Source organism: Ziziphus jujuba, chromosome 12 (assembly GCF_031755915.1).
Source record: "Ziziphus jujuba cultivar Dongzao chromosome 12, ASM3175591v1".
Classification (NCBI taxonomy): Eukaryota; Viridiplantae; Streptophyta; class Magnoliopsida; order Rosales; family Rhamnaceae; genus Ziziphus; species Ziziphus jujuba.
This window is the reverse complement of record NC_083390.1, coordinates 18,362,348-18,377,904: the sequence shown is the minus strand read 5'-3', so window position 1 is coordinate 18,377,904 and position 15,557 is coordinate 18,362,348. Positions and strand designations below refer to the sequence as shown.

Below are 15,557 nucleotides of genomic sequence, written 5' to 3'. Positions count from 1 at the left end.
ATGGAATAGCCGAAAGAATGAACCGAACCATTATGGAAAAGGTCAGAAGTATGATCAGTATGGCTAAGCTGCCAAAGCCATTCTGGGGAGAAGCTGTTCGTGCCGCCTGCTATTTAATCAACAGATCACCGTCAGTACCGTTGAATTTTGAAATTCCGGAGAAAATGTGGTCGGGTAAGATTCCCTCCTACTCTCATTTAAAAGTGTTTGGTTGTTTAGCTTATGTACATGTATCCAAGGAGCTCAGACAGAAGCTCGATGCAAGATCTACTCCATGCATCTTTATAGGATATGGAGATGAAGAATTCGGATACAGGTTATGGGACCCGAAAACAAAGAAGATTATTAGAAGCAGGGATGTAGTATTCCATGAAAACCAGAAAATGGAAGACATTGAAAAGCCCAGAATGTCTCCTAATTGTAGTTCTAGTGCCGAGAATTTTTGTCCTAATCCAGCACCAGCACAAATAGCCACAGAGGATAATGAGGTGCATGAAGATATACCAGAAGCAGACCAGGAGGAAGAAGGGGATATTGAGCAGGGGGAGACTCAATCCTCTCAAGCAGCTGCAGGGCCATCACAGCGATCAGATGATGGTACATCTCCTGAAACCAGTGGTTTACAAGTTCGGAGATCTGAGCGAGGCCGAATTCCATCAAAGAGATTTCCAGAATCTGAGTATATTCTGCTTACTGAAGAGGGGGAGCCAGAGAGTTTCCAGGAAGCTGTTTCTCATCAAGAGAAGGAAAAGTGGCTGCAAGCAATGCAAGATGAGATGGAATCCTTGCAGAAAAATCATACTTATGAGTTGGTTAAGCATCCAACAGGAAAGAAGGCACTAAAGAATAAATGGGTGTTCAAGCTCAAGAAAGATGGCAGCGGAAAGGTGGTGAAGCACAAAGCTCGATTGGTGGTCAAAGGATTTCTTCAGAAGAAAGGAATTGACTTTGATGAGATTTTTTCACCAGTGGTAAAAATGACTTCAATTCGAGTCATTTTTGGTTTAGTAGCAAGTCTAAACCTAGAGCTTGAACAGATGGATGTGAAGACAGCATTTCTTCACGGTGATTTACATGAAGAAATCTACATGGAGCAGCCAGAAGGATTTGAGGTTTCAGGGAAAGAAAACCTCGTATGCAAGCTAAAGAAGAGCTTGTATGGCCTCAAGCAAGCACCAAGACAATGGTATAAGAAGTTTGACTCATTGATGGTGAGTCAAGGCTATAAAAGGACTGCAGCAGACCAGTGTGTTTATATTCAAAAATTTTCAGGTGGAAACTTCATTGCACTTTTGCTATATGTGGACGACATGTTGATCGTTGGACAAGATGCAATGAAGATTAGTAAGCTGAAGAAAGAATTGTCTAAGTCTTTTGATATGAAAGACCTCAACAAATTTTGGGAATGCAAATAATCCGAGACAGGAAGAATAGAAGGTTATGGCTATCTCAAGAGAAGTATGTTGAACGGGTGATAAAGAGATTCAACATGGATAAAGCCAAACCGGTCAGCATTCCACTTGCAAATCATTTCAAGTTGAGTAAGAGATTGTGCCCCTCATCCAAAGAAGAGATAGAGGAGATGGCTTCAGTACCATATTCTTCAGCGGTAGGAAGTCTGATGTATGCAATGGTGTGTACCAGACCAGACATTGCTCACGCAGTAGGTGTTGTGAGCAGATTTCTTTCAAATCCTGGAAAGAAACACTGGGAAGCAGTCAAATGGATTCTCAGGTATCTTAAAGGTACATCGAAGCTGTGCTTGAGCTACGGGGGAGGTGATCCAATCTTAGAAGGCTATACAGATGCAGATATGGCCGGAGACCCTGATAATAGAAAATCTACATCAGGTTATCTCTACACTTTTGCAGGGGGAGCTGTGTCATGGCAGTCAAGATTGCAGAAGTGTGTTGCTTTATCCATTACTGAAGCAGAGTACATTGCCGCAGCGGAAGCGGGTAAGGAAATGTTGTGGTTAAAGCGTTTTCTCACAGAATTGGGCATCAAGCAAGAAGACTACAAGATACATTGTGATAATCAAAGTGCCATGGATTTGAGCAAAAACTCAATGTATCATTCCCGTACAAAGCACATTGACATCCGCTATCATTGGATACGCGAAGTAATAGATCAACAGTTGCTGAAACTGATGAAGATCCACACAAAAGAGAATCCAGCAGATATGCTAACAAAAGTTGTTGCTCAAGAGAAGCTGAAGCTATGCAGAGACATAGCTGGAATAGATGGCAGATGACCATCAGTTTTAAATGCGGCTGGAGGGGGAGAATTGTGAAGTCCAGCCGCACCAACCACAGCCTCACCAACCACAGCCTCACCAACCACAGCCACCATTGTTGACAGCCACCATTGTTGACACCCTTGCTGCACCGATCAACAATTGTGGGCTAAGCTGTTGAAAATTGTGGCCTTGTAAGCCTATAAATAGGCTCCTTACCGTTGCATGAAAACCAAGCCAAGAGAGCAATCTCAATCATCCCAAGTGAGGAGAATTGAGAGAAAACTCCGAGAGAGAGAGTCTTTAAGTTCCAGAGAGAGCTTGAGAGAAGAGTGAGCAATTCCAGAGAGAATTGGAGAGTGCAGAGAGAGGTTCCACGTGAGAATCCTCCATGAGAGAAGTTTTTATTTTTGTATTCTATTTATAAGAGATTAATAGAATTCTTTTATTTTTCTTCTCATATTTCTTCTCTAAAGTGGTCAGAGAACCACAACATATTTAAGGATGTTAATTAAAATGGGCCCAGGAACAAAAATAAATAATAAATAAGTGAATATGTGAAATATATGATTTGTGGTGTTTTCAGTGGACAGCAGCATGTTTTTATTTTGCGACTTTAACTTCTTGTCTTACTACTACTTCCAGACAAATTACCTCTGAGCTATATATAAGGATTAATATCTTACTATGTCAATCATGCTTGATTTCCATCATTTGATTTTTCTGCTATTTTTATCACGATGGTCATGTAAGAACTTTTGTTTCCAAATTTTTATTTGTTATTCGGAATTGTGAAAATATATATACATATATATAGGTGAGATTACGATGCGGACTGCACCAAAACTGATATTTTTTAAAAAAAAAATATCGACTTTACTATTACATATACAGAGCAAAACCGACATTTTTTTTATTGGTGCAGGTCCGCACGAACGAACCGCATTATATATACAACATAATTGATAGCAATCATATATAACACCCTCTACCAACCAAATATACTATGAGTTACCTAACCACATGATCAAATTCAATTTTTTTAGTGAAAAATGTAAAAATTTAACGGTGAAGAATTTGATGAAACTGAAAAAAAAAAAAAAAAGAACATAAATGTGTAACGATAAAGATTTATATACATATAGTCAAACTCAAACAAAATTTTTAATATGAGGATTAACATGAGGTTTTTCTTTTTCAGCTTTTGGATCGTATCAAAGCTTAAGATTTAAAATTATATTTATTAATTATCAGATCCCGATAGAATTTAATTTTTCTAAATAGAATTTTAATATATCACTAAATCTATTTTTGACCACTTTTTAAAATTTTAAATTATAAAATTTAGTTTAATAAAATAAGATGAATATTACTTGAGATTAATTTTATATATATGTTCGTTCTCTTAATTGTAATTGAAATTAAACTTGCTCCAATTTTTTAATAAAAGGATCAAGTCGAATACAAAAATTTTATCAATTTTTTATAGATACAGACATATCTAGATATACAAGATCTTAAATACAAAATATAAGACGAAACAATTTAAAAATTTCTATTGTTGTGTTAGATCCATAATTAATCCTATGGATCTTTAAGATTAGTGTATTTTATTTTGCCACGGCAAAGTTGCATGGTTATCTTATGTAATGTGTGGCTTTTTTCCATATTCTGCACATTATATGCATTACATAAAATAAGCATATGCAAGTTTACCATAATAGAATTGCGTATTATATTGTATACTATATATGTATATAGCTTGCATAATTATCTTATTAAATGGGTGCAGTGTTTTTATCTATCAGGCAAAATGTTACAAGATTTAATTTGTGCAATTTTTATTTTTCTTTTACATACAACCACATGTTGTCTAACATAGAAAAATACCATGGGCATTCTATAAAATAAATGTGCAAGCTTACCATAGCTTGAATGTACATATATACACACATACATATAATTGGTTGTTGATTAAGTATATTAATTAAGATTGTATGATTTGGTTATAAATCATGACAAGAAGATTTGAAGAGGTAAACCAAAAAATTTGATCCTAATTAAATGTGGTGACAAAGAGGATTCAATCGGCCAATACATCCATGCAATTAATTACATTAAAATATGATATTTGGATGATGGATATATTATAGACCAAACAAACTGCAATCTGACAAGAAAGAAATCTCTATCTACGAAAGAGTTAATTAACAAGTATACTGATCTTCTCACATATATATTCACTAAATATTTTATTGTGCAGTTTCAACTTTTGGATTTGTCGACAAAACAATAATAATGTATAATATATACTAAATTATAATTAATCTCACACTTCCACCGTTATTTTCTTCCGTAATTTTTTTTTATTTTATTGTAATCAGTTTTTTCCTTTTTTTGCATAGTGTTGTGAATTTGTGGACAGTCAAAATTTTCTCTAAAAATACTGTTTTATAAATATTCTTTACTGATGTAAAGATATACATATTGGATCTGCTTTTTAACTATTTAAATTCTGGAAATAGTGACTCAATATGATATCTAAAACTATAATGTCCCAGTTTGGATTTCCAATGACTCATGTTAAATTTAATACTAAATTTTAACATGTTTAATACCAAACTATAGTTTATTAGGTATTTTAAATAATAATAAACTTAAAAAGGAAAGGGGGGAAAAAAAAAGGGGCAATTTGAAATTGTGTTGAATTTGAAATTTTTTTAGTAAGTTTGTAGATAAATTAGAAGCCTTATAAATTCTAACTACTATTAAACTAATACTTGAGGTTCACTAACTTATACTTGAGATAAGCAAATTATACACAATAAAAATCAAAAATAAAAAAACCTACCACATTAACAATACCTAATGACGTATTGGTTATTTGTCTAATACTTTTAAAATATAAATAATCTAAAACGAAAAATGTCAAAGTCTAATAATTATCGATATGCCAAAATCCAAACCAATGCGTGAAAACACAACACAAAGAAGCGGATTATCGTGTCCACTCTTTCAACCCCATGTCTGCTTGTGAAAAGTCCGTTGGAGAAACAAAAAGGACATTTTCTCCACAATTGCCTATAAAATATGTGAACGAGGCCTCGTTAGGATTTTGGCCAAGATATGCCTTCAATTTTCTGGCATAATTATAGACCAGAGAATATTCAAAATATTCCAAATTATTATGTATGATTGCATCAAAATAATTATATAAATTTGTCAATTTTTGTCCTTGGTATTGATTGACATTTGCAATAATAAATCCAAAACTTTATTGTTACCTTACTTGAATTATATCTTGGTCCGGTGGATGCTGATCCACTACACAGAAGCCTACTTAATTTGTCTTTCAAAATTATTTGCAACTTGCTTCCAAGTTCTTATTTACCATGATTCCAAATCAATAAAACGAGCTTACTAATAACCCAAAAATTAAGATACGGTCAGTTACTCCAAATTTGGACATTTCTTGAGATGTTATATTCACCACGATTAAATCTAGTTTTTTCAATCTTCCTGTACATTATGTGGAATCAGAAAGTTTTCACATGGTGGTTATCCTAAAAAAGAAAAAAGCTAATGAACTTTTTTTTCTTTTTCTTTTTCTTTTTTTTTTTTTTTTTGTTTTGATGATTTTGTAACATATTTTTTCTTCCGAACATTCAATAGTGTAAAATGGCCAAGTCTTGTACAGAAACAAATTGCACAAATCAAGATATGGTGACCCACATCGCATAGGAAGTTTTTAAGGAAAGCATACAAAAATATAATGATTTACACTTTTGGCTCCTTCCCCTTAAGGATCTATATACATACAAGTGGGGATGGAGGGTTCTGTAGTATACATGTACTCGAGGTTCTAAATCATGTTAAAATCTTAGGTTAGGAATGTGATTGTCCAGACCTGTATCCAATCAATGTTCATCAAGAATTCCCATGATTCTTAGGAAAACCATTTCTCTGCAGAAAATCAGATTCACCAGCAGGATATGCAAAATTGCTGGTAGCTTTTAACCAGTTGGTTTGTAGACATTTGGGGTCTAAGCTGCTTTCGTCCTAGTGGTTTTATCCTTTTGTTACAAGTCCAAGATAGGTTAAGACTTGAAGAACTTGGCAACTGCTTGATAGAGATTCTCTTCCTCGAAGGGTTTTGATACATAACCATCCATCCCACATTTCAAGCACTCGTCGTAGGTGGCGTGGATCACATCAGCTGTCATGGCCAATATTGGCACATGCCACTCACCTTTTCTGCAAGTTGATTCCTCAACAGCGGGTCCACCATTCATTTGTTGGTTTGCCTGGCTCTCCATCTGTCGAATTCGACGGGTTGCCTCAAATCTGCATAATATATGTCAATAAAGTTAAATACATAAATATGCCTTTGTGTATTTTGGAACATAACCACAAATTTAAAGGGGTAGGGACTCGATCAGTTCCTCGCCTTTTGCATAGCCACTGAAAAAATTCAGGTTGAAAGAAAGACCTTTTGTTTAAGACCTCATAAATGAGCGCCCCATAGAAGCAGGAAGCAGTGTTTTTCTCTCATATTTGAAGCTTTTCTCACAATAGATCTCACAAAGCATATCTCCTATTTTCCTTTCAGCAAGCAGTGACATAATATGGTCCTTTTACAAGAGGCTCGACAGCATAGTTTTGGACACCAAACACTAAAGTTTTAAGATCGAATTCATTTGTTCGATAAACACCAAGAATTTTGTTCTTCCTCCATCCTCAATTATTTTTTCCTACTACTTCTTAGTCTTATCTGTTCTACATCTAAAACAGAGTAAAACCTCCAATCAACATATCTTGCTTGAAAGTTATACTTAGTATATCTTGCTTGACAGTTATACCTAGTGCAATAAAGAGTAGAAATTCTTTTAATAATGGAAGTATATTCCTTTAAGGTCTGTATTATTTCAAAACCGATTAGAGATAGATTTTATCCATGCAACTAACTGTCAGCACTTTGCCAATGTACACAATCATGGAAACAGCTATAAAAAAGTTAATAGTCATGATTATCTTGCTACAATGATTTTTGAAACAGTTCATATATACGTGCAAGAGTGGTATTTGCATATATTAATTATTCTAGTTTTGTCATGTCATTTCATGTTATGTTTGTCAAAGAAACCAGCGACATGGTAAATAGACATGAGAAAATCCCCGATGATACAAACTAAACAATTAATGAAGTTTTATAAAGGAAAAAAACAGAGGTAAAAAGAAAAGGAAAAATGAGAAGTGGAAGATATAGTTCTCTTTAAAATTTATAAAAAAAAAAAAAAAAAAAAAAAAAAAAACAAGAGTTTCAGAACATACCCATCCATTTCTGGCATTTGAATATCCATGAAGCAGGCATCAAAACAGTGTGGCAGTTGAAGCTTTTTCAGTGCAACTTTACCGCTCTCAGCACAATCTACATCAGCTCCAAACTTCTTCAAAGCACCTGCTGCAACTCTTCGATTAACCATGTTGTCATCGACCACCAAAATTTTCTTTCCACAAAGCAGGCTTTGAAGGAAACTAGAACCATTAGGCATATCCCTCCCCTGCTGTCTCTTTTTTCCTATCCCCAACACTTGTTGAAGACATGCAGCTATCATACTTGCCCTCAAAGGTTTCATTATCACAGTATCTGCAAAACCTGCAGCCTTTGCCTTATCAAATTCAGCATTGCTAATATTGGTTGCAAGAAGGATCATCTTAGGCAACTTGAACATATGTCCATTCTGTTCCCAGTCCAACTGTCTTACACAAAAACCACCATCTTCAATAGAAATCCACAGGTCCTTCTCAACTAGAACGATATCTGGGTGCATAATATTTCTGCTACATAGAACAACAAAATTCCATCTGTAAGTTTCATCTCACAACACTAGGACTAGAAGGTATTTCAATATGCTACTTCTACTGCCTGTCAATTGCACAGAAAACCAACATATATTCCGTATCTTGTTACAATAATATTTTAACCCATTTTCCAATTGTCTCCCTATAAGACTGCTAATAGTAAATATCCAACATAGGCAAAAATACATAAAGTATATTATGAACTTGAGTATAGATTTGTTCCTTTTCTTTCAGAATTTGGTTTCACTTGCCAGCCTTCTGTAGATATCATAAGTCATTTTATTTTATTTTGCAAAGTACTTCATTATAATAGAAATCCTGAACACTCGACCAATAAATTTATTTGTAATGAAGCTGATACATTTTCAATGGTGTTTGAAAATTTAAAAAATATTTCATGTGGATTTGTGGATGAGTTCAAATCAAATAAAGATGACAGGGAAAGTACTTTTCCACAATGGCCTGAAATGATGACTATATTTTTCTTGGCCCAATTGCATGGCATAGAAAATGAGATTTACTTTTTGCAAATTTAATGGTATCCTAGTACTTACCAAGCATAACCGGGACAATGGCCCTTGGGTGTTCCAGCAATCACAAGGTCCACAATTTGGTTTAGGTATTTTGAAAAGAGAAATATATGGATAATGAGCAAAAATAAAGTGCAAACAAGAAGAAACTCACCCAGATGTTACAGAACCATTTTTGGTAGATAAAGTGACTGTTTTGATGTTGCTTGCAACTTCAACTAAGATACCAAGTCTCTTCAAATGGTATTTCGTCACAGCAGCTCTCACCGGTTTTCCATCAACAACTATTGCCTTTAACCCTCTAAAACCAGAGGGCAGATCTTCAGATTTAGGTTTTTTCATTTCATCAAATGCATTTTTCTTACACCTCCCAAAAACAGCGGTGAAGGAAAATGTGCTCCCAACATGAGGTCGACTTATGAAGCTGATTTGACCACCCATCAGCTCAACTAGACACTTACTGATGCTCAAGCCTATACCAGTGCCTCCATAATTTCTAGAGGTAGAGCTGTCTGCCTGCATGAAGGGCATGAATACACGATCTTGGGCACGTAAGGGGATCCCAATTCCTGTATCCTCCACGCATACCATCAAAGTGACATATTCTTCATTAGTGGCCACCCTATTACTTGAAGAACCATATCTGAATTCTTTATCATCGATTAGATGCTTGAAGGTGTCCCAACAGTTCCTGTCATCAGCTGCTTCACAACCACTTAATGTTTTAAACTGACAACCTCCAGATGTCAGCACATCTTCATTTGGAACTCCATTCAAAGTCGATTCAGATTTACCATTCATCATAGCCTTGGGTGATTCAGCTAGATGGACTTTGACAAATATATGTCCCCGTTCAGTGAACTGTCAAATGCACAATTTAATACACATCAACTATACCAAATACATGCAACAGACAAGTTAATAGCAATAGAGGAAAATTCACTCAGCCAATACAAAAGGTGTCCAATAAGTTTCTTTTGGGACTAATAGCATAATTCCACAAATCATTACGATGGTTAAAATAACCAAACGTTTTCATGGATACTCCTTGTGAGAGTTGGACAAAGAAACTTAATACTTACTTTAACGGAGTTGCCCACGAGATTTGTAATGACCTGCCTGAATCTTCCTGGATCCCCCATAACAATATCTGGAACTTTATCCGAAACAAAGACCGCCAGCTTCATTTCCCACGTTATATATCCATGTGACGATGAAAAGTTAGATAACTATATCAGCTAATACAAACAATTCACTATGAGATGTTATTGTTGAAGTTTGGTGGACCTTACCTCAATACCCTTGTTTCTAGACTTCTCAGAAAACAAAGATAGGACATCATCTAAAATAGACCGAAGGTCAAATGGAACTGCTTCTAGCTCTAACTTGCCTGCTTCTATCTTTGCCCGGTCAAGTACCTCATTTATCAACGCTATCAGCGCCTTTCCACAGGCTTGAGCAGTTTGAGCATAATCCCTCTGAGTTGAGCTTAAATCTGTATCTAAAAGCAGAGCAAGCATTCCTGCAAGCACAGCGTAATGATAAATCCATAAGGGACCAGAAAGGATTCAGATATAGAAAATATATCATTTTTCAATTAATAGAAGTTAAATAGAGGGGCAATTCATCAACTTACCAAGGATACCGTTCATGGGTGTTCTAATTTCGTGAGAAACAGTAGCTAGAAACTGGCATGGAAAAAATAAGCAGTACTCAGACCACAAAATCATAGCCTAAAAATAATCAATGAACCCTGCTTCAGCAAATCTTGAGAACAGTACCTGAGATTTTGCAACATCAGCAGCTTCCGCTCTGCCTTTTAGTTCCTGCATTTCATGGAAATCATCCTCCACTTTAACAATGTGAATAGCTGCTCCATATAAGATATAGCCCACAAGTAAGCCAATAACAAAGAATAAAAATGCAGTGGTGAGCGCTGTCCACGAAGTGGGAGCCTTTTGATGATAACTGCCGCCATCAAATAATAAGCATCAGTGACAAAATGCTAAAATTTCTCCATCCATATAATGAAATAATAAAATAATAACTAAAGCACCATACCTGCATATCATCTGATGCTTCCTGAATGGATCTCCAAAATCAAGCTTACTTTCATGTACAAGAGACATATCACCATCTTGATTTTGGTGACCATACATGATGAGGGGATCAGAAGAGTTTGTGATATCATATACATTGACCAAAAATGCCTGATTCCCAGCAAGTTGCCCAAGTAAATTTTCCACTAGAGACTCAACATCAAAGGCTCCACCAAGGTAACTGTTTTCGATGAGAACATCAGTTTAAGCACAAAGACAACTGGAACTTCCATATTAACAAATGCACAAAATTAAAGCCAAGAAATGTAAGGAAAACTTCTACGCAACTGACACCATTACATATGGAAGGAAAAGTTATGGATCTGATTGATATCAAACCTACGTAGAACACAGAACTTAAACCCATAGCTAAAGTGGAAAACAAGATGAATTTAATCATTTTATAATCAATCCTCAAAAATAATACCAAAATACTAGTTTTCATATCCACCAGGGCAGGAGCACCTCACCCAATGATAGTGCTGAGGCTGGTGTGGTTGAGGCTATGGACACCAGTGGCTATATTTGTTTAATATTGTGAGATCTGGTGGCCAAGATGATTGTGGTGACAGAAATAGTACCATGCAATAGTAAGTCATACAGAAGTGTAGGTCATATGATATTATGTGGTGGTTGGGGCAGTAAAAGCAGCATTAAGGATGGTCCTATGTGTAAGAAAGTTTCATAACTAGCAGTGTCTTTTCAAGGCAATGGATGTGGTTATTGTGGTTTTACAGTGAAAGCGTACATTCATTAATGACACATTGGATCTATTGGGAAGAAAGGCATGTACATGAAATCTCGTAACTATAAAATAACAAGACCTCCATGAAAAGGTAGATGTTCCCTGTGCGATGATTATATAAAGCATACACTGTTGATCACAGTGCAATTTCATCATATGCAAAACATGCTGAAAGTGAAATAAATTGTTGTCCTTGTTTTCACTAAAGTGCGTCTATATATTAACTTCAACTGTTCCTGATTACTTTTGAGTATAAAGCAGCACGTCCTCAATGGGAAGTTCTAATTGCCAAACCAATCCAACTCGAAAGTGAGATAAATTTGCAAGCACCATCCCATATGTCAACAGACAAATGACCAGTGGTACAATCGTGCTGCAATGTCAAAAATACCCATCCCCTGTCCTCCATAAACATGGTACAAATTAGGTACACCTTAAAAACATGAAAAAGCAGAAACAGCTAACGGGTTGCATGTCACAACAGAGCCAACCTTGCTGAGTTTAATGCCTATAGGTAGAAGTTCCTATAGGTAGAAGTTCCTCAGAAATATGTATGGGAAAATCTCAAATGACAATAAGAGAAGACAGTTCTACTAGAGGAAATATGCAGATAACAACTGCAAAATTTTGTGTAGCCATTCACTCATAACACAATCCAAACTGCATATCATAAAGAAATTGACAGTTCGAACGATGTTCTCACTGAAACTACAGAAGTTAAAATAAAACTATGACAAACTTTTGTATAAGCCTTATAACTACAAATACTTTTGAGGCTGATATTCTGGTTGAACCATAACATTTCATTCTAAATTGAAACTGTTGACTTCTATTGTAATGAACGACAAAATATTCCAGCAAGAATTTTTACTCGAAAATTAGATATAAAACACCATGACTTACCCAGCAGTCGCTTCAATACGCTCTTCCACTGTAGGGCTTGAAGGGAGTTTGGATTTGTAAACAGGGAAAGTCAACACAACACCAAGATGATGTGAACCTAGTAGCCTAAAAGGACTTGTTAGAACAGCTTTCCCAGTAGCCCTAGACCTCAAAATGTTTTCTCTATCCTCCTGTGTCATGCCAAAAGTGAAATTATAATTTACGACAAAAGGAAACCAAGTCAGCATTCACTGAAAAACAAAGTGTTCAAAAAACAAGATTAAAAGTGAAGGTCACAAAGTGTATACCTCACCGGACATCATGTCAAGTGACTCAATGTATGATACAGTTTCCTGAGAGAAAATCACCGGTGCATATTCATCTCTCAGAGGGGAGGGCTCTCTCTTCATTGTCTTTATGGTCCAGCCATGTTGCCTCTCAAAATTTTCCCTCTCTGAATCAACCACTCTTTGTGCATAAGCCACCCCACTCAGTAGAGGCCTCTCAAAAGCTGTACGGGCAGTGTATTCCGCAAAAGTTTCCTGCATTTTTTTTTATTTTTATTTTTTTTGGGCATTAAGAAAACAAAATTAACACTAAAAAGTTCCCGGTTTTAAAAACCAAAATAGAAACAAAAATCTCTACATTCATTCCGGGCAACCAAAATTCAGGTGCAAGATTTGAACACAAACCTGATCAATTGCAGATGGGTTCTTGTAGTAGTGGAAGGTGGAGACAAGGATGGCGAGGGCATGGACATGGTTAACGCTAACGCTGAACTGATCTTGCAACATCCTGGCCCTTTGATCACACATGCTGCTCAGCACTTCTTTCCTTCTTACCTTGTTATCAGCATCCATTCCATTGTAGATGAACATGCTTAAGATTGCCATAAGGAAGACCCAAAAAATCAGAAACTTTGGGAGCCAAGCCCTGTAGGACTGAATCAATGTGTAGCCTCTTTTTGTTCCCATTTGTTCATTCAACCTTACAGCCAAAGACTGGTGGCTCTGCATCTTCAGACCCATCAGCACAAAATCAGAAATCTCTCAGCTTCTTCTTTTGCTTCTTCTTCCTCTTGTTCCCCTTTTACCCACCTCATTCCTACGCTAGAAAGAAAAAGGAAAAAAGAAAAACCCCAAGAATTTCACACACTTGCAGAGACACACACGCACATCTATATATATATGCTTACTTTCCTAAAGTACTGGCTATTTTTTCAGATACTTTTTTTTTTCTGGTATAAAAAGAAAAAAGGGTACTAATAAAAACTTACTAAATTATCATTCCAACATTGTTTTGCGTGATTCAAAATCAGAAAGCATGAGTACAGGCACAACCAAGCAAACATGAAACTTACATCTCTCTCGCACTTCTCACTGAAAAACCCACTTCTATAGTGTAGAGAGAGAAAGAGAGACCCAGAACTCAAAAAAAAGGAGGAATTCTCAGCTCTTAGAGACAAGCATGGCTCTCAAAAGATGGAGAGGAAATAAAAAAAGCTCAAATTCCAAAGCAGCCTTTCCATCTCTCTCTTTCTCTCTCTGTCTAAATACTTCTGTCTCAGGCTGTGAATAATTAAAAAAAGAAAGAAAACTTAAGAATAAATTAATACTAAGCAACTCTAATCATGTCCTCCCAAAGCGTGAAGTTTAGTTGAGGAATCCAGACAAAGAAGAAGCACGTTCACTGTTTTTCTTCTATAAAATAATGGAAGCAACAGATTGACCCAAGAACACACACAGCTAAGCACACCAGCCCAGAAACACAAAGAAAATATCTTTTAAAACAGATAAAGAGAGAGAAAGAAAGATGGGTTTGTTGAAAGAAACAATCTTTAACACCTCTAGAGAGAGAGAGATAGAAGAAGAAGAAGGTGGCTGGTATAATACAATGAATGGGAAATAGAAAAAGAGTTCTTTTTTTTTTTTTCTTTTTGTTTTCAGTCTTCTTGATCTGAAGCTTTCATATTTTTTCTTTTCTACGGGACTGTCATAGTTTTTTTTTTTTAATATGGACTTTTTATGCTTTGCTTTTTAAAGCAAACTGAATCGAATTTTTTGGATTTTCACAGATACGCTCTTGTCTCCCTTCCCTCTACACTATAAACTAATTCCTTTCCTTCTCTCTCTCTCTCTCTATATATATATGTCTCTCTCTTCCTCTCTGGCTTTCTCTATATAATATTGCATTTCACACCAGACTCTGTCTCCTTCCTTTAGCTTCTCTCTGTTTTCCATTCCTATCCTATCTGCTCACAGTTGAAATCAACAGTTCTCTTTTTTTCCCCCCTTTTTCTATTCAGGATTGAAGCTGATGGTGGAAAAACCTTGGCAGCCCAAAAAAACAAGAAAAACAAAATTAAAAAACAAAAGTTGGGTTTGACACAGAAAAGGGAACAGTAATCAAAATCGGTAGTATTTAGCAGCAAAAATTACATGGTAAAAATGGTTGCTTTCAGCTAAATTTCCCATTTAACCTCTGAAATTGGACCTAAAAAATTGTTGGTAAATTATCAATTTAGTAATTTCCCTTTTTTCATTTTTTAACCTTTGAAACCCATAAAAACAAAAACAAAATTATATAAAAATAAAAAAATAAAAAATAAATTATTGGTCTGGCACATAAAAGAGAAACGGTAATCAGAAAGGGTACTACTTAGCGGCAAAAATTACATGGTAAAGTGGAACAAAAACTAAAGATGGTTGTTGAATTATCAAGTGGGTAATTTCTATCTTTCATTTTTTCGAACTTTAAAACCCATGAAAACAAAAAACAAATTATGGGTCTGACAAAATCAAAAATTACATGGTAAAAATGGTTGCTTTCAGCTAAATTTCCCATTTAACCTCTGAAATTGGACCAAAAGACTCAAAATTGGCTGTTGAATAATAAAGTGGGTAATTTTCTTTTCTCTATATATATATTTTTTTCATTTTTTTACTGTTTGATATTTCTTTTTGCAAATATAATTTGTTAATTTTGCTTGCTTGGTCTCTCTGAGAGAGAGGAAAAGAAACTTATATGTTGGGAGGTTTTACGATTTTGGAATTGAAATGGTAAAGCAAAAAGGGGTGTGTAGAAATCACAATCACAAATCTTTGCGACAACGACATGGCGACAAGGCACGGATCTCATTCCCCGCAATTTACGTCAAACCCCATCGTCGTCTCATTGTATTCCTAAACCACCCCTCTCTGTCT

The 15,557-nt window shown here is 35.6% G+C and overlaps 1 protein-coding gene across 5 annotated transcripts; it reads right to left on the bottom strand.

Annotated features, from left to right (window-relative positions):
- Nucleotides 1–5,940: 5,940 nt before the first annotated feature.
- LOC107429183 (histidine kinase 4) lies at nucleotides 5,941–14,714 on the bottom strand. Of its 5 annotated transcripts, none has more exons than XM_048462713.2 (12): nucleotides 13,631–14,714; nucleotides 13,047–13,463; nucleotides 12,663–12,896; nucleotides 12,376–12,545; nucleotides 10,690–10,908; nucleotides 10,410–10,596; nucleotides 10,265–10,316; nucleotides 9,921–10,150; nucleotides 9,711–9,809; nucleotides 8,783–9,489; nucleotides 7,568–8,077; nucleotides 5,941–6,580 (listed from the first exon to the last, which is right to left on the bottom strand). In XM_048462713.2, the coding sequence occupies exons 2-12, from the start codon at nucleotides 13,380–13,382 to the stop codon at nucleotides 6,334–6,336; spliced, it is 2,991 nt and encodes a 996-aa protein (XP_048318670.1). In that variant the 5' UTR covers nucleotides 13,383–13,463; nucleotides 13,631–14,714; the 3' UTR covers nucleotides 5,941–6,333. The 5 variants fall into 5 exon arrangements, with proteins under 5 accessions (XP_048318670.1, XP_048318671.1, XP_048318672.1 ...); XM_048462714.2 differs by having other exon boundaries at nucleotides 13,047–13,458; XM_048462715.2 differs by having other exon boundaries at nucleotides 13,715–14,714.
- Nucleotides 14,715–15,557: the final 843 nt, after the last annotated feature.

Bases quoted from the DNA above. Each gene is read 5' to 3' on its own strand.
- LOC107429183 (XM_048462713.2), bottom strand. From the start codon at position 13,382: ATGGGTCTGAAGATGCAGAGCCACCAGTCTTTGGCTGTAAGGTTGAAT. The intron at 12,897-13,046 runs GTTTGTGTTCAA...AAAAAAATGCAG, and splicing joins ACCCATCTGCAATTGATCAG to GAAACTTTTGCGGAATACAC. The intron at 8,078-8,782 runs GTGAGTTTCTTC...TGTTCTATGTAG, and splicing joins AATGGTTCTGTAACATCTGG to CAGAAATATTATGCACCCAG.